The sequence below is a fragment of the Natator depressus genome, chromosome 9 (genome assembly GCF_965152275.1).
Source record: "Natator depressus isolate rNatDep1 chromosome 9, rNatDep2.hap1, whole genome shotgun sequence".
NCBI lineage: Eukaryota > Metazoa > Chordata > Testudines > Cheloniidae > Natator > Natator depressus.
In genome coordinates, this window is record NC_134242.1 from 7,683,186 (window position 1) to 7,705,681 (window position 22,496).

At 46.0% G+C, this 22,496-nt stretch overlaps 2 protein-coding genes across 7 annotated transcripts in view; both read left to right on the forward strand.

The window, feature by feature from the left end:
* DVL3 (dishevelled segment polarity protein 3) overlaps positions 1 to 1,961 on the forward strand; it is a 44,378-nt gene extending 42,417 nt beyond the window's left edge. For 4 of the 5 annotated variants that reach the window (XM_074963429.1, XM_074963433.1, XM_074963431.1 and 1 more), the window contains one exon: positions 204 to 1,961. In XM_074963429.1, coding sequence (XP_074819530.1) covers positions 204 to 235 — 32 coding nt within the window. In that variant the 3' untranslated portion in view covers positions 236 to 1,961. The remainder of the gene's footprint in view (positions 1 to 203) is intronic. The other variant, XM_074963436.1, reaches the window with a different exon arrangement.
* A 2,221-nt stretch (positions 1,962 to 4,182) lies between these two features.
* AP2M1 (adaptor related protein complex 2 subunit mu 1) overlaps positions 4,183 to 22,496 on the forward strand; it is a 42,007-nt gene continuing 23,693 nt past the window's right edge. The window contains exons 1-2 of one of the 2 annotated variants that reach the window (XM_074963437.1): positions 4,183 to 4,264; positions 22,194 to 22,306. In XM_074963437.1, coding sequence (XP_074819538.1) covers positions 22,233 to 22,306 — 74 coding nt within the window. In that variant the 5' untranslated portion in view covers positions 4,183 to 4,264; positions 22,194 to 22,232. Of the gene's footprint in view, positions 4,265 to 22,187; positions 22,307 to 22,496 lie in introns of those variants that run through there. The other variant, XM_074963438.1, reaches the window with a different exon arrangement.

The following is a 22,496-nucleotide window of genomic DNA, read 5'->3' on the forward strand; positions in this document are numbered from 1 at the left end:
AGCCCACCTCCGGACTCATGTGTGCAGAGGCAAGTTGCTGCTGCTTGTGCAAGCCCCTAACCCCCATCTCTAACCCCATTAACCTGCATCCGTCCTGGAGCCTGTGCTGCTCGCCCGTGTGTAGCTGCTGCTGCCCCCTCACTCCTTCCGCCCTAAATGTCTCCTCTTTCTTTTCACCCTTTTGTGTTTCTTCTGTCAAGCAGCAAAGAATTACGGGGTGTTTGACTTCCTCTGAGCTTGCCGCCCGCAGGGGTGAGAGCTGGAGCATGGCATAGCAACTTGGCCCAACAGAGGAGGACATGAAGCCCCAAGGGTGCTGGGCACATACGGTGCTGAAGATGGCTTCTTTCCCACTAGCTGAAGACGCCCCCCCGTCCTCTCCACAGCCCTGAGAGAGGAGCAGTGCCCAGCTCCAGCCTTTTGTGTGTTCAGATCAATAAATGTAGCCACTGAATGCCCCAGGGCTTCAGTGCCTCTGGGGAGTGGAGAAGATGAGGCCCCATCTGGGAGGGTACCACTCCCTGTTCCCCCATCCCACCACAACATGCTCAGGCTTGGGCCAGGGTCTGTTACTCTCTGTACAGTATTAAAGCCAGTGTACCCCTGTGGCAAGGCCCCACTTGGGGTCGGAGGCAGTACACTAATGAGGCTCTATTCCTGACTGAGTGCTGTTGGGTCAGTAACTCCCATAGGAGGTACAGGCCAGCGTCAGGAGGCCGAAATACCGGTCAATACTCAATGCTCGTGCCCATGAGCTGCGTGGTGTGGATTTGGCTGAATGTGAGGGTTCCGTTTGCGCCCGCTGCGCTGCAAGGGCGGATATCTAGCTCTGAAAATGTGCCTCTAGTCTAGGCAGCCTCTCCCACCCCCTGCATGACAATGGGCCTGACTCCCCATTCCTTGGCCACAGAGCATGCTCCATCCAGGCCTGCTGTGTGTAGGTGGGGGCTTCAGCTACTGGCTGTACTCTCCTACACTGGTGCTTAGCAGCAGGCTCCAGGTGCGGAAGCTATTAGGCCTAATCAGAGCAAGAGGAGGGGGTAAGAAGCTGAGAAAGGGGCAGCTGTGGGGTTCTCCTGCATTTGCTGCCTCCCTCTGTTGTCCTAGAGGGGTGCGTTGTGCTGCCTTTTTGTCGTCATCCTCTCCATGGACAGGGGAGGGGTGGGGCAGGACCAGGCTCTAAGGAGACTGGAGAGTGACAGCCTTGGGCCTGCTGTGGCAGTCCCTGCTTGAGATGCTGCCCCCTTCTGTGTCGTGGCACTGCAGCCCTTGCCAGTGGCATGTATGCAGGGCCTGGGCCCTGTCCCTCTGGAGGACTGCAGTCTGTTTAGCTATTAGAGAAAAGTTCCCTTTTCCTCCCTCGGCCTCCTGGAGCCGCTCGGAGCCCTACTCTTTCAGCCTCTCTGTCACACCAGCATCAGGCAATCTTGGGTAACTGGCTAGTGCACGAGACAGTACATGGTACGCTAAGCTCCACCGCAGCCAAGGGTGGGCTTTGCCACAGTCTTTCCCTTTCCTCCCTGGGTCCTCTCGCTTCCGTTCAACAGCTTCCTCTGCAACAGTGTAAACTCCTTGGAGTTGTGGTTTTTATTATTCTTAGCAGGTGAAATATATCGTACACCTGGCACCAGCTCATCTACTGCCCCCTATTCTGCCCTGTCTGCCATCCCAGCACCAGCTATCCTGCCATTTGTGCCATTCTCCTGCCCCTCTAGCGCAGCACCAGCTGTTCTACAGTCGTCTATTCTCCTAGCTCCCTACCATGCGACCAGTGCATCTAGTGTGCATAATCCTTCATATCTACCCTGGTGCCAGCCTAATATCCACTATCCTGCCCAGTGTGCCATCCTGCCAGCTCATGCTGCCACCTACCATCCTCCCTGCCTTCCAGCCAACTCATCATCCTGGCATTGGCCTGGCTTCGCCCCCTGCCTGCTGGGTTTTATAAAAACAAAACCAATCTCCTTGTTTTTATTTATAAACATAGTTTTATTGGAATCCTGGCTCCTCTTGTTTTTATTTCTCTTCTGTCCTTCTGCGTCTTGGGCTGATGTGGCTGGCTGGCCCACAGCAGGCTTCCCTTGCTGCTGAGGCCTAGAACGCTTGATCCTATTCATTTCCCGATGAGCTCTTCCCAGATGTTTCCGGCTCTGGCAAGTGAACAGTCAGTGTCTGTCCTGTGCGGCTGCTCCTCCAACAGAAAGAGACTCTCATACTCACTGAGGCCCAACCCGCAGGGGCATGGTATATTTTCAAATGTGTGCCCTGATGAAGGTCATTAGGGAAAAGAAGCCATGACATCGCTCTGAACTAAAACCTAAACTGGAGTGCTTGATCTATTCTTTTTTTCTTATGCCTGTCTTAAATAGAGGGAAGCTAATGCAACTCTGGTAGAATTGAATGGGATGGGTGAATAAGTCTGCCTCCCCCCACACCCCAATATGCTGTGTATGCATGGGAATAAATGGGTTTCAGTAGCAACCCCCACCTCTCAAAATATGTATACAGCAGTATACAGCAGGCTCTACACTACAAACTTCTGCTGGCATAGCTGTTGAGCCAGCAGGGTGAGGGGTGTGCAAAAAGCTCCTAGTTCAGATGCGGTTCTACCAGCAAAACTCTGCTTTTGGGGGGATGGCTTATTTGGCTCAGAGTGGGGAGAGAATAAGCTATCCTGCCAAAAGTGCAGTTTTGCTAGTATAAACTGTGCCTGTTTCTATGCTAGGAGCACCTTGATGATTATATTATAGGTATAGCTGTACCTGTAAAGCCTTCCAAGTGCAGACTGGGCCTCTTAACACCTCCCACCTCTCTCCTCCACGTGACTGCAGTTCTGCTGGCTCCAGCTCAACTTGGCTTCCTGCCTTTGATACCTCTCTCTTCTGTGTGTCCTGTGGCAAATACAGCAGGCGGGAGCTGAACTGGTCCCTTTGGACATTTTAGGGCTTTTTCCAAGCTCTGGATTGGACAAATGAGGCAGAAGGGTGACAAAGAAGTGAGGAGAGTTGCCAACTCTTGCAATAGCTGGTGTTTAAACTTGAAGCCCCAGCTTCTGGAGACAAGTGACCACGGGAGAATCTCAGCTTTATTTTTTTAAAGCCCTCATGAGTGCGAACCAAAACCTAAAAGTGCGCCCAAGACATTAAAGTCTCAAAAGCCAGAAGGCAAATAAAAAGAACCTCTTTAACCTCAGGTTTCAGAGTAACAGCCGTGTTAGTCTGTATTCGCAAAAAGAAAAGGAGTACTTGTGGCACCTTAGAGACTAACCAATTTATTTGAGCATAAGCTTTCGTGAGCTACAGCTCACTTCATCGGATCCAATGAAGTGAGCTGTAGCTCAAGAAAGCTTATGCTCAAATAAATTGGTTAGTCTCTAAGGTGCCACAAGTACTCCTTTTCTTTAACCTCACACTTTTTAATTTGATTAGTGAATATGGGGGGGGGGGGGAGAGTGAGGTGATGGGGAAGGTGAATTATGGGGTGAATCATTTTGCCAATCTGTGCCTCAGTTTCCCAATGAGAAAGAGTGCTGGTGTGGTTCCCAGCCGTCAGGTAAGTGCCAGCAGGGCTTTGGCTGGGAGAGATCCTATAAGCTTGGGAGTGGCATTAAAGCAGCTGAGCTGCTGGGGCTCCCCACCCCGACCCTTGGAGACAGTCACAGATGCCATATGACCCCTGCTGCCCCATCCCACTGCTCACTGGGGTCCGGAGCTGCTTGGTGCCATGTTCACTGTGGCCCGCAGGCTCTGACATGGGCTCTGGGAATAAGGGGGTGCCTCCTATCCCGCCCTGACAGAGCCTCGTGGCCGCAGCCCCATCCTCACCATCTGGATTTGGGGGACATTTCTTTTCCCCAACCTCGGGCTCGAACTCAGCTCGCTGGCGCTGTCCATCTTCAGGGACTACAAGGCCCAGCATGCAACGCCCCCTCCTGGAGGTCCACGGTCTCCATTGCGGCAGTCTGGCCGGAGAGACTACAAATCCCTGTATGGAGTGCGAGTGGTCTCTGACGTTACTGTGATCAAGCTGTCGCGGTGCATTCTAGGACATGAAGTTTTCGCCTCCCCGATCTGCACGCTTCTCCCTTCCCGCCCCCGCGCCCTCCTGGAGGCGCATGCGCAGAGGCTGCTGGGCGGGGGTTGGGCATGCGCAGAGGCGGCGGCTCTGCAGTAATGGGGGGGTGCTTTAGGGCGGGGGAGTAGCCGCCATTTTGGGGGACTGGGCGGAGAGCGGGCGCGAGAGCGAGCCGAGGCGGCACTGGCAGGTGAGGCCGGGCAGCGGCTGCTGGGGCGCGGCGGGGCCCTCCCTTGCCCCGGGCTGCCCTGGGTGGGGGCCCGTTGTCTGGGCGGGTGCCTCATCTCAGGGGCCCTGTGGGCCGGGATAGGGGGCGTGGGTCCGGGCGGGGTGGGCACCCCCCTCGGGAGTCCTCGGGGCGTGGGTCACAGCCTGTCCCGCCTGGAAGCGAGGTGCTGCCCTGGGGGCCGGCTCAGCGAGCTCCCCCTTGTCCGGTGTCCTGTGGCGGGCGCCGGCTTGGTATGGGTTGGGCTCGGTCCCTACAGCTCCCCCCTCGATATCTGGGAGGGGGTACCATGGGGGGAGAGAGTGGGGGGAACAGACCCCCGTCTCTAGGGGCTGCGGGGAATAGACCCCCGTCTCTATCTGGGGTGGGTGTGATACCCTGTATTTTTCTGGGGGACGACAACATAGACCCTGTGCCTGGGAGGGTGGGTACGAGGGAGGACTTGTATTCTGGTCGGGGGGAGTAGACCCTGTATCTCCGCAGGCGTGTGCAAGAGAGGGGTGGTGTATGGGTGGGGGGAAATAGACTCGGTATTTGGGAAGGGGGTGTGAGGGAGAGACCCTGTATCAGGGTTTCTTGTTTCATCATTTTTCCCAACCCACTGCTTTAGAGCAGGAAGTCTGATGGCTCCTTGCTTGGCTCACCCCTGACCTGGGAGAAGCTGTGAGGAAAAGAATCTTTCTATCCTTGGTTTGGGGCGGGTGGGAGTTTGGCTTGTAGCTACAAATGCCTTGTGCTTGGACTAACAAATGTTGCGCTAACCAGTACCTGGCTGGGTCAGCACTTGGTGGGAGACTCCCAAGGAGAAAACAAGTACTGCAGGAACTGGTGTGGGTGGTTCTTCTCCTATGTCAGCGTACAACCCATTGCTCCGCTGTGATACTGAGTATGGTAAGAGGCATTATGCTCAAGGGAAGGATACAACCAAGGTCCTGTGGTTACTGTAATCTTCTGACCCTTTGCTATGCTTTGCAGGCCACTTTTCCTTTTGTAAATGAGCTATTATCTTGTGCATCCTGTGTAAATTCTAGTCTGGCTCCCTAAAAATCTCCTGCAGTTCCTGTTGGATAGAATTATTTCTTTCTTGTGTAGAGAGGGTTGCTGGGCAGCTGTTAAACAGCTGTGGTGCTCCCCCTCAGAACTGCATAGTGGTGAGTCAAAGATATTGAGAGCTAAATGCTAATATCTGTAGTCTGTTCTCCAGAATGCACATAGACTCTGCTCTTACCTAGTGATGAGGATATTTGACACCTCTCTTCAAATGCTAAAGCACTGTTTCTGTGGGGTACCAGCTGGTTATTGGTGATCCATCGGAAACACCTGTCATGGCAACAAAACTGTTATGAGTCATCTTAGCATCAGTTATGCAGCTCAAAGTCCTTGAGTGAAATGGGAATTAAATCAGGATATGTAGAGCTTTCTTGAAGGTGGTGTGGTGTAATCTAACATGACAGGTTAAAGTGAGCAAAGGCCTCATAGGCAGATCAGGAGTATCCCTTCCCCAAAAGTATCTGCATTATTGATGTAAGCATGAATTAGTTGGCTCATGGATTGCAGCTTCTTTCTGTAAAGCCTACTGGGCTGAGGCATTATGTAGCTCTGGTAACTGTAAAGTGTTGTTCTGAGGTTGAAAATGGGGCCCTTTTCACACAGCTCGTCCACTGCATTCCCATTTCCTTTCTCTGGGCTTTTGAATTCTGTACAATTGCAGGAAACCCACTGTCTGTTTATCAGGCAATGTAGTTGGCTTCTCTCCCCACTTGGAAGCTAATCTTCTCTGATCTCTTTCCTATTTTAAGCTGTAGGCTTTTTGATCTCCGCTCTTATCCCCTCTGCACCATAGACTGCTGTCAAACTTTACCCTTCGGCTGCCCAAAATCAGAACTTGGAACCTTTCCAGGTAGGGAAACCTGAATGCTTTTTGCATTCCAAAAGTCTGGGATATTAGGGGCCCTTCTTATTGAGCGCACATTCTGTGTAGTTACAGGCTGTGTTTACACTGAAGAGTCTGTGTTGGCATAGCTATGCTGGCATAGGCCCCTAATGTAGCATGCACCAGTAGAAGTTTTTTTTGCTTGTGTAGGAATGCCACCTCCCTAAATGACATTAGCTATGCCATCAGAAAGAAACACTCTTCTGTTAGCCTAGATGCATCTACTCTGGGGGGGTTGTTGGCATAGCTGTATTGATGGAGTGGGTGGGTTTTGCACACTCTTGGCTGATATAACTATGCCGATATAAGTTTAAAATGTAGACTAAGCCACAGCCTCTTATTAGAAAAGGTTTACTTGGGCTCCTTAAGAAGTAGAGCTGATGCCATTCTGATCAATTAGCAGGAGCAACATTACTTGTCCCTGCAAGCTTTGTTAGCAGTCTGGTCTCTCATCTGGTATGATGCTACCAAACTGCCCTTTCTCTAATTTTTTGTGTATGTTGCTTTGGTAGAAGGCAACATTGCTTCTCTTGTGTTGTAAGGGCTCCATCACTGGTAACTAGTACCTCAGTGTTGTCAGTTTCTTGGAGCCACAGTTTGTCAAAGTTTCCTTTCAGGGCGGTTGAGGAGATCTCCGTTGAAAAAGATCAGGAAACCTCTCTGCCCAGGGATGCCCAGAATGGCACATTTAGAATTTCTCTGTTATAAAAGATAATGGACCCCTGGGGTTATGGATGGCTTGCAGCATGAGTTGTTGAGAAGTAAATGACTGGAAATGTGGTGCGTTGGTGTTGGAATGAAAAAACATCTCTTCCCTCTTAGACTAAGGATGAACAAAGAATAGTTCAGGGTGCTAAATGCATCAGAAAGACTTGTACTGTACAGCCTGCAGCTTCCTTTCTCTTTAACACAGACAGGTGACCAACAGAGACTATAGATCCCAGTAAGCAGCATTTCATCTTGATCCCAGCAGGAGAGCAATTAATCTAAAAGCATGCTGGGACCCAGGACTCCAAAATATGCTTGTTCACTTAGCAATGGCAATAGGACACTTTCCCTGGTGAGTCGGGGGGCCAAAACCATCAGTTTTCTGAAGTCTAAGCTTTCACTTAAACCCTAAAACTAACTTTCTAGCTTTTAATCTTCCAAGGGGGATGGAATGTAACTCATTTTCATGAGATGTTAGTACCTCTTTCTGCTTCTCAGAGCTTTGTCAAGCAACAGCAGTGAGAAATGAAAGACTTGACTGTTACTGAGAACCCTAAAAGCAGCAATGAAACTCAACTGTTCACTTAACACTGGTGGTTGGAAAACTTATGAGCAGCAGTGGAGGGAGAAAACATCAAAATCGGAGGCTAAAGAGGGGTAGGATATTGAGAATCTATTTTCCCACATCTCCAGGCAGCAGTCTAGAGCAGAGAGAAGCAGAAAGCTCTTTATCCCTGGAAGTAGTGCTTCAAATGGACATCCTCTGTCCACAGGCTGGTTATATGAAACATGGCACCCTCAAGTGAGAGAGAAATCCCAGTACTCTTTTCCCTCCTGCCTGCTCTGAAGACTTATTGAGCTGGACTTAAAACCAGGGTATTGTCCCTGAAACTCCAGTGGTGGTCACCCCTTGTCCTGAAACTGTTGTCAGTAGCTACTGGTGTGGTGCTCTGCTCTTGTTTGATAAGTCAGCTGCATGTGTGTTCCCTCTGCGTGCTGCCCCAGCTCTGTGCAGATAGCTAACACAGCAGACCCCGAGAGAACCCGCAAAAACCACAGACTCTAGTAAGGTATGAAGGAACCCGAGCCAGGTTTATTGTCAAACGAAGCACAGTAATAGTTTCCTGTAGACTCTACAGGGCATACTACGAATTTGTGCTCCCTGGCAATGGACACAGCTCAGTCAGTGGCGGGACACTCCACTGCCCCCTAGACTGGACAAAGATGTGCGCTCCCGGACCTACTTTTATACAGTTGCAGGACAGATTACTCATTGTAGTTCAAACGAATCTATCCATGTTGTCCTTTTGACCCTGTCTTTAAGATGCACCTGCCTGTTTCTTGTTATGTCTGTGGAGTGTTCTGATGCTGTCTTGGCCCAAGTTCCTCTCATTAGCACTTGTGTGTGTGCATGTGCTTCTAACAACCTTTTCTTGCCAACTTCTGTGAGTGGGACCTGCCTCTGGCTCACAGCCCAGCTTTGCTTAATACTGCCTGGAAGTACTTTGGTTCAGGCTTCAGGCCTCAGACTGGGGCTCTGATACAAGAGTTTGTTTCAGGGCCTCCTCTTACTACAGAAACTATCTCTTGCTGGGTTTAGGCATCCGTATTTGTAAGGGCAGCTGCTGTCTGTTCCCTCACCATAAACCAAGTGCAGCTCATGAACTGCTTAGAGGGCCACATTAGGTACTTGCCAGGAAAGTTTGGGGGCTTGAGTATTAGTTTGTCAGCTGCTTTATGGCCTGTAGGGTGGCATTGTCTGATCTGATAATACCAACTCTAACCAGAAAGTAATTGGCTTACTAAGCAACCTCATTTTGCTTAACTCAGATCTGTGAATTAATCCTCTTCCTCTTTCAGTCACTGTCACACTTGTACTGGGCTTCAAGAGCAATCTGCTTTACCATGTAATGCTTTAGGCAATTCTGAATTCCTGCATCGGTGGCAGTTGGGGGTTGCTTGTGACTCATTCCTGTAGATATATTGCTACTCAGAGGGAACGTTTTCCTGGATTCTTCCTAGGGCTGTTCTCCTCTAGATGCTGCTGGGTCTTGGGCTGCTTAGTCAGATAAAGCTTATTAATATTCAGGAACCTCACTCATTACTTGGAAATCACAGCTCAAACCAATTTAGTAGGCTACTAAATATACACAAAATGGTTTGGGCAGTGAACAGCAGACCAGATTAGGTGATGGCTGGTGAAAAGCAGTGCTGTGTAAGTATCATACATACCGAGGAAATAGTTACTCTTCAGCTTTCATGCATTTTCATCCATGTGCAATTTGTGCTGGGGAAGGGTACTGGCTTGGGAGCCATGGAGACTGAGCTCCTCTTAGCTGGAGTAGGTACAGCCAGGGTAAGGGCAGTGCAAGCTTTTCCAATACCATGGGCTCCCACCAGGGTGCCACATTCCTCATCCAGCCAAACTTCTTATTGGCTACTAGGAACTGGACTGAAGCTACCAACTTGTTTTACAAAGGGGCTGTTGCACATCACTGGAGTGACTTGGTGGGTATTGCATTCATCTACCAAGTCTTGACCTTTTCCTTTCTGGCAGCTGTTGGGTAAGGCAGCCAGATCAAACTATGCTTCAAATGCTGCTCTGATCACCTACAACAGTGGTTTTCAAACTTTTAGCGTATCCCTTTCCAAACAATGAAGTTTACCTATCTGAGATACGGTCATAATATACCTATGATTAGATTTCCAAGTCCTACTCAATAAAATGTGGTATCTGCCATTGCAGGATTTTTCTCTCGTACCACCGATGTAGAGCTCATGTACCCCTACAGGTACGCACACCCTCGTTTGAAAAGCGCTGACCTACATCAGACAAGAGCCCGTTTGCTTTGACAAACTGCTGCGACCTGCTATCCTCCTCCTTTGGTGGAGGGACATCTTGCTAGTAAGGACTAGCACGTGTGTCCATGGCTGGCAGCCCATAATGTCTTCCTTAAAGATAGGTGGTAGCAGGACTGGAAATATGCAAAGACTTCAACCTTTCTCTGCTAATGCTGCACTAATAGAAGTACTTTGGGGTTTCTGGTTATGCTGGGTGGTGATAGCTGTACCTTTGTTATGGTGATGAGGACCACATAGGATCTGAACAGAATTCCTGTCCTGCTTACAGACTTGCTTTAAGACTACAATTTCAAAGGTGTAGTGAGGGTGCAGCACAGAGAAGCTTGGCTATCCTCTATGTCAGTTTTTCATGGCAGGAGGCTGGGCTCAGAATTTTAGCAGAGATGTTTTACACAGCTTCCCTGAGGAGAGGAGTTCTCTGAAGTCAGCCAGTGAGAATACAAGTTAGCCCATTAGCTTTATGACAGAAATGTGTATTGGCATGTGCTTGCTTTAGGAAAGTCCATGGTAGTGTCCATAATAGTAGGATACAATAACAGCCTTAATGACACTTGTGTGTCTTTTTTCTCCTAGAAAGAGGAGGAACACATCTTCTGGCAAGTTTTGAACTTGTAGCTTCTGCAGATATGTTTCCTCTTACTCAGGTGATGGCAAGAAACTGCTGAGATTAGGGTTTAGAGGGGTGGTTCCCAACCTATGTACCATTGTGGGCTGCATATGCAGCTATCTGGGTTAGGCTGCATCCACACAATACTACCTGTATGGCCCTGAGGATGTCTAATGGGTTGCAGCTGTGTGCTGATTAGGCTGCCAAGCAGCCTGTGGGTTGAGAACCACTGGTTTGGAGCCTGGAATTGAGAGTGAGTTGAAAGCTGCTAGTTTCTTCCTAGAGAAATGGAGGGAATTAGTGTACTGAATGGTGGTGTCTTCATTTTCGGTCTGCTATAAGAGGGGTGTGTGTGTTGGGGTGCCCTCAGGATGGGGAAGTTGGGGGGGAGGAGTAGGGTATGAAGCTGCAAGTGGGTTGCGGGCGGTTAGGAGTGCCTGTCAGCACCACATTTTCCCTCCCTGATCCCTTTAGCCTGGCCTGGCTGGCTGGTGGTGTGGAAATGACACTCTCAGACCTAAAAAGAAAAGGAGTACTTGTGGCACCTTAGAGACTAACCAGTTTATTTGAGCATGAGCTTTTGTGAGCTACAAGTGAGCTGTAGCTCACGAAAGCTCATGCTCAAATAAACTGGTTAGTCTCTAAGGTGCCACAAGTACTCCTTTTCTTTTTTCTTTTTACGAATACAGACTAACACGGCTGTTACTCTGAAACTCTCAGGCTGCTGATTGTGGGCTAGAGGGGGATGTGTTTCACAGTGGGTGGTGGGGGTGGAGGGGAATAGGATAAATGGTGACCTGTAGCCCTGGGAAGGGTAGGGACCCCCATCTGTGAGTTGGAAATCTGGTGGTCTTAGCCCTTCTCCTTCCTCCATGTGTTAGCTGGGGTACTAATGCCCCAGTGAGGGGATGTGAACACCTACTGAGACAAGTGAAGCAGTTCACACCTCTGAGCTATTGTTGGTCTGTAGTCTTGGGTGTTGTGGTCAGACATCTCAATGAAATGAAGGGGATCACTTCACACCTCTCTGATCCACCTTTGCTGCAGATGTTTGTGTAGAGCCTTTCCCCCAATATATTAGGCTCAGATCTGGGGAAGAACCAGGCTGTGCTGGGAAAGTAGAGACGGATGACAAGATTGTGAAGGGGCTAAAACACACCAGTACAGTATTTGGCAGGGGTAATGGGCAAGAAGGAGCCAGGAGAAGTGGGAGGAGGCAGGGGAGCATAGGGTATACTGAGATCACTTTTCAAAAACAAGGACATTTAAATGCAGAGTTAAGTTTGCCCAGTGGGGCCTTGTGCCCTTCCAGACCATGGAAAGTGGCTAAACTGAAAAGTCTAAAACAGTAATACAAAGCTAAGGTACACCCCATCCCTCCCCCACTGGAGCTGGCAGTGACCACTAGGAAAAGTTCAGTAAGAGTGTTGCAACAGTTAATAAATCACCAAAGTAAGTGGTGGATTTTCCCCCCTCCTGATCGCATCAAATCTAGAATGAATGCTTTACTGGAAGTTAATTTGAGACTGACTAAAGCATTAGGCTTAATACAGATTAATTTCCTGTTTAACACAGACAAGAGAATTTAGATCTAGTCTAATGGGCCTTTCTGGCCTTAACAATCTATAAGTAGATATGAAGGACTAAGAACATTCCATTATGTTCCCCACCTTTGAATTCCAGCACTTTTCTGGATCCATTCAGCTGTGTTCACTGTTGGGTGTAGTTGTATTGAATTGTAGAGGGATTAGTTGGAGTATCTCTGCCAAGTAACTTGCTGTTAACTGTAAGGGATGGTGAGTCTCTAGCCATGTGTTGGGTCTGAAGATTTGAGAAGGATCTGGTTCCTGTTGAGCACTGCTGTACAGAAACTGACATGTGACTGACCCACAAAACTCATGTGATTTAACAGAGTAAGGCTATGTTTACGCTGTGAACGCTATTGTGGCAGTGATGCAGTTATGCTGTTATCGTGCTCATAGCATAGGTGCTTCCCACATCAACAGAAGCAGTTCTTCTGTTGATGTAGGTAATCCACCTCTCTGAGCATCGGTGGATAGGTTGATGGAAGAATTCTTCTATCATCCTAGCCATGTCTAAATCGGGGGTGAGGTGGGCTTGAGTGAGTGTGTGTGTGAGTGAGTTTTTTCACACCTCTGAGTGACATAGCTATGTCAATCTAAATTTCAGGTATAGACCCAGGCCTAAGTGTTCCTTCAAACCGAGCCTATTGTCACGGTACCTGTTGGAGACTAGAATAAACACATCTGTACTGTAGCTGGGCGGTGGGGGGAGGCGAGGATTGTAAAATCTTTACAGAACACGCAGCTCTAGGTTCAGGCTTGTCACACACAACAGTGGTAACTGCATTCACAGTAGTAGACTGGAACTGCATTTTCACAGCTCTTTTTCTTCAGGTTAAAGGTTTCCTTAATCTGCTTCTGATGGAGCATAAAGCCTAGCTAGCCTTTGCTTCAAGTTTCTTCAGGATAAATAACTTACATTGTAGGTTGTTAAAGCTCAAGAGTTGAGCCATTAATCTTGCACCTCTCTTGGGTGCTAAATCTGAGGAAGTATAGGGCCTGCATAGGCCAAGCTACCTTGAAAAGCCTGAAAGTGTAAAGAGAAGAACAGAACGTTAGTAGCTCAAGGCTGATTGTTTCCCAGTAACAGGATTGCTCATTCTGACTGAGTCATTCTGCTTTGTGCATAGCAGCTTGCTTCATTCCGTTTTGGATTTTTATTATGGGGGCCTCCTGATTCCAACAACTATGAGTCACAAAATATAGCAATGTTTCAGTTAACTAAACTGTTCCCTGCATTTTTTAACCACTACATGCTGTTTGTGCTTTACAGCCCACTTATTTACTTATGGCAAAAGGCATGAAAGCTTTTAAGCTCTTTTGTGCAGACACATCCCATGGTTCTAAGCAGGATTGTCCAGTAGTTAAGGCACTGACGTTTGACACAGGAGATCTGGGTTCATTTCCCTGCTGTGCCACAGACTTCCTGAACTTGAGCAAGCCACAGTAGTATCCTTCTTGGTTCCTCTTCTGTAATATGGAAATAATGCTTCCCTACCTTGCAGGGATGTTGTGAGGTTAAAGATTGCATAGCACTCTGACCTAGTAGTAATGGGGCTATATAGGGATCATAGATAGGAAAACTACACAAAGCTGTTTGGTGGATTATAGATCTTAGTGTTTGGATAACATGGTGGCAGAACTGTCTAAATACTGTCTGTGCTACAGCCTTCACCATTGCTGCCACCAGTAGAGCTGCACTGGTGTTGGATTATGGGTCCTAGTTTCTCTAGTGTAGTGAAGGCTGCTGACATTTTGACTAAGATGACAAGCTAATAAGTATCTAGGATTCTTACTAACCAAATGGAGTGTTTCACTGTACAAAGACTAGTGAGAACCTAAGGCCATCAATGTGAATATTTCAGACAAATGAAGGTGTTGGTCAGAAAATTACATGAATGGCTGTTGGTTAGACTTCAGCAGTCTTCTGGGAGGGTGTGATTTGCGTTTCATATCAAGAACCCTTGTATTGTGTGATGTTTGCTATGTTTAACGCCCTACCGAATTCAAGGCCTTGAAAAACACGTCATGGACTGTGGAATCTGGTCTTTTGTGTGCTTCTACCCTAACCCTATACTATACAGATTTCACATGGGAGACCAGTGTTTCTCAAACTGAGGGTCCTGACCCAAAAGGGGATTGCGGGGTGGGTGAGTGGTCATAAGATTATTTTGCGGGGGGGAAGGGGGAGATCACAGTATTGCCACCCTTACTTCTGCTTTGCCTTCAGAGCTGGGTGGCCGAAGGGCTGCAGCTGCTGACCGAGGGCCCAGCTCTGAAGGAGCAGCACAGAAGTAAGGGTGGCAATACCATGCCATCCTTCCTTCTGTGCTGCTGCTGGCAGCGGCTCTGCCTTCAGAACTGAGCTCCCAGCTGCTGCTCTCTGGCTGCCCAGCTCTGAAGACAGCACCGCTGCCAGCAGCAGTGCAGAAGTAAGGGTTGCAGTACCACAACCTCCCTACAATAACCTTGAGACCTCTCCACAACTCCTTTTTTGAGTCAGGACCCCTACAATTACAACACCGTGAAATTTCAGATTTAAATATCTGAAATCATGAAATTTACAATTTTTAAAATCCAGTGAGCATGAGATTGACCAAAGTGGGCCCTGAATTTGGTAGGGCCCTAGCTACATTATATCTGGTCCTGATGCTCATCAAAACAGGGGTTTTTCCTTTGGCAAGCTAAAAATAGTCTAATCTTAAATCATATTGAATTCCTGAAAGGGAGATTATTTTTAAGGCTGGGATGTTCTTTCTAGGAAACTTGTTGAAGGCAGGATGAGGAGAGACTTCTGACATGAGCTGTGGAGAGAGCTTTTTGTTTTATGTGATCTACCTTCATGCAAATTACATAAGCATCTAGCAATGTCTCTGTAGTCCACTGAATCAGTGTTTTTAATATGATGGAGAAACTTTGCTTTGTCTGCTCTACGTTCAAAGTCTCTACTGTAAAACACAACATACTCTTGTCTTAATTGCATATTAAGTAACAGTAAAAGTACATGAAGTGGATAACAAGCAGCACTAGCCAAATTAATAGCAATTGGACTAATCTTGCCAGCATGTTGCAAAAGGTTTATCCTAGTGTATTCAAACACCTGACTTCGTGTTCTGAAGTTGTGCAGTTGAGCCACAAGTATGAATAACAGTGGACATAAACTTTGTAACTTGACCATGGCTATCTAGCAGTACTAATGTAGAAGTATCCCAATGCTAACTAAAAATGTTAATCTTCTGAACAGCATAGTTCAGTGGTTTTCAAACTGCAGGTCTCAGCACCACTGACCGGGCCACTAAAAGTCCTGTTGACGGTGCTGCCTGGCTAAGGCAGGCTAGTTCCTACCTGTTCTGACACTGTGCTGTGCCCCAGAAGCGGCCAGCAGCAGGCCCAGCTCCTAGGCAGGGGGCCACAGGGCTCTGCACATTGCCCCCACCCTGAGCACCAGCTTTGCGCTTCCGTTGGTCAGGAACTGGCCAATGGGAGCTGGGGGAGGGGGGGTGCCTGTGGGCAAGAGACATATGGAGCTGCTTGTGAACCTCGGCCTAGGAGCTGGACCTGCTGCTGGCTGCTTCCAGGGCACGGTGTGGTCCGCGGTGCCAGGACAGGCAGGAAGCCTGCCTTAGTATCCCTGCTGTGCTGCTGACCAGGAGCCGCCTGAGGTAAAGCCCGCACCCCAATCCCCTGACCAAGCCCTGAGCTCTGTCCTAAACCCAGAGCCCCTTACTGCACTCCAAACCCCCCATTGCCTGCACCCTATTCCCCTGCCCAGCCGTGAGACCACCCCCGCCCCCCAAGCCCCTCATCACCAGCTCCACTGGGTCGCGGGCATCAACAATTTTCTTCAACTGGGTCGCCAGAAAAAAGGTTTGAAAACCACTGGTATAGTTTATAGGCTCTACATCCCAGTAGGCAGGGTTCTGTTACCTTGCTAAAGATATCAGGCCTATGGATACTGTGACTTCCAAAGGCTGTATTTCAAAGCATGTTGCATGTAGCCTACTGATGGTTCTGTAGCTGCCCATTGAGACAGTAATGGGCAGAATAGATATTCTGTTAATAGCCAAGTTAGAGAGATCATGAGCTAGTGGACATGGCACAGGAATTGTAAGCATCCTGGCTTTTCTGACTTAATGTGGCCTTGAGTCACTCATCCTGTTTTCGGATCATACCACCTTGCTGCTTGGCAGCTGAAGCTTGTTTGTACATACCTTGAATATGTGATGTACTAAGTATTATCACTGCATCTCTATCAGAACTCTGCTAGCTTATAAAGGCATGGGTTTAAAAACAAGTAACTTCCATACCAGATCAGACTAACCCACTAAGTCCAAAAACCTCTGTCACTTGATGCTTCAGTATATGTAAGTAACTCAAGTAGAAAAGTATATAAGAATAGCATGTCCACAGGGAAAATGTCTTAATAGCGAATGCCTTTGAGCATGATGTGTTACATTTTATTCCAAGTCATAATGTCTTTTACCCCATAAGAATGCCTAATCTTTCTAGAAATCTGCCCAACTTTTCTCCTGCTTGCGACCGTGTAGCAGTTAGTTCCCTAGGCTAAAACTGCGTTGAGTAAATGTTTCTTCTTTTTAAAAATGTGTTGGCTTTTTGAATTTGAATATTACTTTGAGCATAGATAATACATGACTCAGTACCATTTGCTATCTTGTATGTTCTTCCACTTATGGCTTGATTTTTATTTATTTATTTTTTAAAAAATCTCTCTCCGTGGAAGTCTTGTCATGCTTCCAGTTGTACTTGGCATCTCTAGACCCCTCTGTTCCTGATCCCCTTGAGGTAAGCAGGGGACAAAATAGTTCAGCTTCTTTTCTTGGTGTGTTCTAGGAACACCACGTACATATAGTTCAGTATCTCCTTCCATTTGTTGCTTCTTGCTATCCTTTACTTATTTGGGATGGGTGGGAAGAACAGCATGTGGCCATTGGTTAACCAAGTGTAGAGCTGTGAAATACTTGCATATTGACATTCTTGTGACTGCTTGTGAGGGTCCTGTCTGCTATCATCTTTGCTGTACTACTCTCTGGACTAAGCCACAAGAGCAGCTGTTAGAATAAATACTATGACTTGAAGGAGCTAATTGAGTGAAGAGGGCAAACAACTGCATTACCGAAACTCGATCTGTATTAAAGCAGCTGTCTGTCATAGATAAAAGCTGTCTTCAGTCTGGCAACCTCTTAGTGGCTGTGAGGCCAGTAAGCACACATGAGGATTCACTGGCAAATAGCTGATCTTGGCTGTTCTGTGGAGGGAAAAACCTTTGATCACTTTTCTCAGAGAACAAATAGTTTGGAAACTTGAAGGGTCACGAACAAGTGCAGAGTAGAATCTAGGGTCATCAAAGTTACGTAACTCTCTCCTTGCTGAACTTCCATTCTCTGCACTATTGTACTTTGAGTGTAAAGTGGAGGCTTTGATAAGGATGAAGAAGGCCATGGCTTGCAGCTAGACATCTTTTTAACTTATTGTGTCATTAGTGTAGGTGGTAGAATTCTGCAGTATGTAAGTTTGGCTTTGTAGGCACTTACAATACAGAAGCACAGTTCTACACCACTCCTAGTTTTCCTGATGGCATCAAATCTCTCTGGGATCTTAGATTGCATTGTTTCTGGTGTGTGGTGAGGGAGAAGCATGTAGTTCCACGTGAGGTGCTGTAGAGTAGCTCTTTTTGTTAGAGATAAATGTAGTGGGTAAAAGCTGATGACATTTGTAATTAGCATCTGGGTTTCCAGTGGTAGTCTTAAGTCTAGCCTATACTAAAAGAGTTTACCCATAGATGCAGCTTATACTGGCAAAAGCACTTTTGCTGCTATATCTTTATACCTGTTTCTGAGCAAATAAGCTACGCCAGCAAACACTTTTACTCCAGTATAATTGCCTCTACACAAAGGTTTTTGGCAGTATAAAAAGTTGCATTCCTCTTCAATATAAGTTTTGGTGGTATAGTATCTGTATAGACCTAGTGTTAATCCAGTCTTGGCTTAGTGGTATCCAAGACGCCATGACTTGAAGCAGTCATGGAATAAGAGGGAAGGTCTTCTTCTCGTAGATCAGTAACTCGTTAAAAGGCTAGAAGCAAAGAGTAGGAGTAAATGGTCGGTTTTCACAAAGGAGAGAGGTAAATAGCTGGGACCCCCAGGGATCTGTACTGGGACCAGTGCTATTCAACATGTTTATAAATGATCTGGAAAAAGAGTTAAACAATGAAGTGGCAAAATTTGCAGATAATACTAAATCACTCAGAATAGTTAAGTCCAAAGCAGAGTGCGAAGAGTTACAAAGGGATCTCGCAAAACTGGGTGACTGGGCAACAAAATAGCAAATGAAATTCAGTGTTGATAAATGCAAATTAATGCACATGGGAAAAAATAATCCCAACTATCCTTACAAAATGATGGGGGTCTAAATTAGCTGTTACCACTGAAGATCGAGATCTTGGACTCGTTGCAGATAGTTCTCTGAAAACATCCACTCAATCTACAGCAGCTGTCAAAAAAGCTAACTGTTAAGAACCATTCGGAAAGGGATATATAAAAAGACTGTAAATATCATAATGCCACATTATAAATCTGTGATACACCCACATCTCAAAACTGTGTGCAGTCTTGGTTGACCCGTCTCAAAAAAATATATTAGAATTGGAAAAGGTACAGAGAAGGGCAACAAAAATGATTAGGGATATGGAACAGCTTCCATATGATAGATTAAAAAGACTGGGACTGTTCAACTTGGAAAAGAGATGACTATGGGGAGGGACATGATAAAGGTCTCTAAAATAATGGTGTGGAGAAAGTAAATAAGAAAGGATTATTTATCCTTTCATGTAACACAAGAACAAATTAAATTGATAGACAGCAGGTTTAATACAAATAAAAGGAAGTACTTCTTCACACAATGCAAAGTCAACCTGTGGAATTCATTGCTGGGGGATGTTGTGAAAGCCAAAACTGTAACGGGGTTCAGAAAAGAACTAAAGTTCATGAAGGATAGCCATTGATGGACCTGTTAGTCAAAATGGACAGGATGCAACCTCATGTTCTGGGTGTCTCTGAGCCTCTTACTGCCAGATGTTGGGACTGGATGACTGGGGATGGATCACTGGATAATTGCCCTGCTCTGTTCTTTCTCTTTGAAGTGTCTGCCGCGGCAGCGCTTTAACGTTGGTAGTGAACACATACCTTAGTGTAACTGCTATTAAGCTAAATTCCTGTGCTGACTTAAACTTTTAAAAATAAAAAATAAAAAAATCAGTAGTACATTGTAACATTGATTTGACATGTAACTGCATCCCAAAACAGTCACAGTGGGCATACAGCCTCTGGCAGTTCCGGAAGTTGGGACTCTTGGCACCTTTGATGGTATAGGAGCTGGGTTTTGTTTGTGGCATCTAGGAGGCTGTTGATCTTAGTTCAAGAATTAAAGCCAATCAGTATAGATTTATAGAAAACATATCTTGCTGAAATAGTTTTATAAAAAAAGATGAAGTTAATAGTGTGATGTAATACTTAGAATTCTATAAGGTGCTTTGACTTGGTACCACACAACACTTTGATTTTAAAAAAACAACCGCCCTAGAATATAAAATTAACATGACAGATTAAATGTCATAAAAGCTGGATCATAGAGCTCAAAATATAACTGTGAAGAGGGAATCATCAAGTAGGTGGTTGGTTTGTTTCTTTTATTCGGGTGGGCCCTTTAGGGATCGGGTTTTGGTCTTCTACTATTTAATGTTTTTACCAATGACCTGGAAGAAAACACACAAATATCACTGATAAAGGTGACAGTGATACAGTAATACACAGTGATCTGGATCACTTGATAAGCAGCGTGCAAACAATGTATTTTAGCAGGCTAAATATAAATGTTTAGGAATGAAGAATGTAGACCATACATACAGGATGGGGACTCTATCCTGGCAAACAGTGACTGTGGGGGAAAAAACTTGGCTGTGGTGGTTGAACAGCTAACCACGAGCTACAGTGCATCATTGTGGCCAAAAGCGTTCATGCAATTCTCCCCTGCATAAATGGGAATCAAGTAGGAGTAGATTTTTACCTCAGTATTTGGTAGTGGTGTGACAGCTGCTGGAATATTGTGTCCAATATTCAATTCTGGTGTCAACAATGCAAGAAGGATGTTGATAAATTGGAGAGGTGTCCATGAAGAGCCATGAGAATAATTCAAGGATTAGAAAACATGATTTATAGTGATAGATCGGGCTCCTTGAATCTATTTATCTTAACAAAGAAGGTTAAGGGGTGACTTGATCAGTCAAGTACTTACATGGGGAACAAATATTTTCAGCATAGCAGGGAAAGATACAAAACGATCCACTGGCTGGAAATCAATGCTAGGCAAATTTAGACTCCAAGGTATAAATTTTTAACAGTCAGAGTAATTAATCACTGGAACAACTTACAAGGATCGTGTTGGATTCTCCATCAATGCAATTTTTAAAACAAGACTGGATTTTATTTATTTTTTTTTTTTGAGATGCTTTTGGGTGGGAAATTTTATGGCCTGTTTACACAGGAAGTCAAACCAGATGATCACAGTGGTCCCTTCTGGCCTCAGAATCTATGAATTAGTAAGTTGAGGTGGGGGGGTGTATTTCTAACTCTCCCTTTAAGAAGGTGCAGAAATCACTCTAAATTTGAGTGAAAAGGTGGGGGTGTGGCACTCCTCTTCATTCCAGCAACCATGGTTAGCAATTTGCTACCTTGCTATGCCTTATAACTAGCTTGCTCTGGCTAAATTGATCAGCAGTAAATTAGCCAGTGTTGGTCAAGGTTTCATCAGACTTCAGAATAAATATTCTTTCATTACATTTAAGGGTAAACACCTAGTTGAGACAAATGCTGCAATATATCCTTCTCAGGCCTACACATGTCTACACTATCTCAGCACTGCTACCCTGCTGCAGCTGCTGTAGTGTAGACGCTTCGTACATCAATGGAAGGGATTTTTCCATTGATATAGTTAATCCATTTGTGAGGTGGTAGCTAGGTCTACAGAAGTCTTCTATTGACTTAGCCACACCTACAGTTAGGTTGACCTAATTACAGCACTCAGGGAACAATGTTTCACAGCCCTGAATGACCTCACTAGAGTGTTCTAATTTAAGTGTAGATCAGGTCTGAGTTATTGTTTCAGGCTGTGGCTGTTTCTGCAAATGGACAGATACTGCTTCCTTACACTTGGTGGTCACACTTCTAAGGTTCCTTTGAAACCTTTGGGCAACACTTTCTTATTTAAAAAGAACAGCTTAAATTGTCAACTCAAGCTAAATAGCTTGAATATCCACAGTTTATGCAGTTACTACATCTGGAGCTCCAAGCATAATATGATTGTAAGAGGCAAAATCCTCAGAGCTTCACCAAAATTTCATGCAATACCAAGTAGTATCATAAAGCTCCTTGCTGCTGACACGAACCGTACAGGTCATTCTGTGCCATTAATACTTTAATTAGGAAGGTCATCTCTTAGGCTTAGCTTACTCAAGTTACAAAATGTGCACCCATAAGTAAACTTCAGAATGAATAAACTCTATAGTTGGCTATCACTGCACTGGGGGTCAGGGAGAAGTTCTGCTTGGGGTAAAAATCATGAGTAAGTAAAGTAATCTGGGAGTTCCCAGATAAGACACGTTTTTTTAACCACCTCAAACTTTTTAGATCTCAGGATGTAAGAATCCTGTCCCAATGCCCTTTTGAACTTTGTAGAACAGCAGTTCAAGATTGCTTATTGCCGTGGCACTGCCAGCAAGGGAATACGCACAGGTCCAGAGTGACTGAGCCACAAAGCTTGTGGTTTCAGGGTGACAGATCAGTGTTCACTTTCCTGAATAATTGGGGCTTTGCTCATAGCCTGGTAAACTGACAAGTTGAGAAGCCACATCAGTGCTTGTGTAAAGTTTCCACCTGGCTCTAATTGGTAGAATCTTTAAGGTGATAGTGTATTCAAGCCTATAACCTCATGTAGGGATTTAGAACCTTAATACAAACCTGTCAGAACTCTCATTCTTACCTTTTACAGTGACTCTGACTCTACATACATGAGTCATTTGTGCTAATCTCCCAGCTGATAGAATTTAGTGCTGTGAAAAGTCTAATGCTGTACAATTACACCACTTATTGCCATACAAAAAGCCTAATGCTCCCTCTGTCTTGTCAGGTCTTATGCAATATGGAAAGAGAAGACTAAGGTTCCATCATGATCGGAGGCTTGTTCATTTATAATCACAAAGGAGAGGTTCTAATCTCTCGAGTCTACCGTGATGACATCGGGTAAGTAATTTGACTCCAACTTAAAGCTTCTGCACCCTAGTCCCACTCACTGTGCAGACAACATTCCATAGCTGCTTCCTCTGCATTAGCTGTGTATGCATGTGAGACTAGTTCATAACTACGTTAACTTAACTAGCAGGATTTTTTGACATACTCTAGATCTGTTTCTGAATATTGGTGTCCTTCAGGT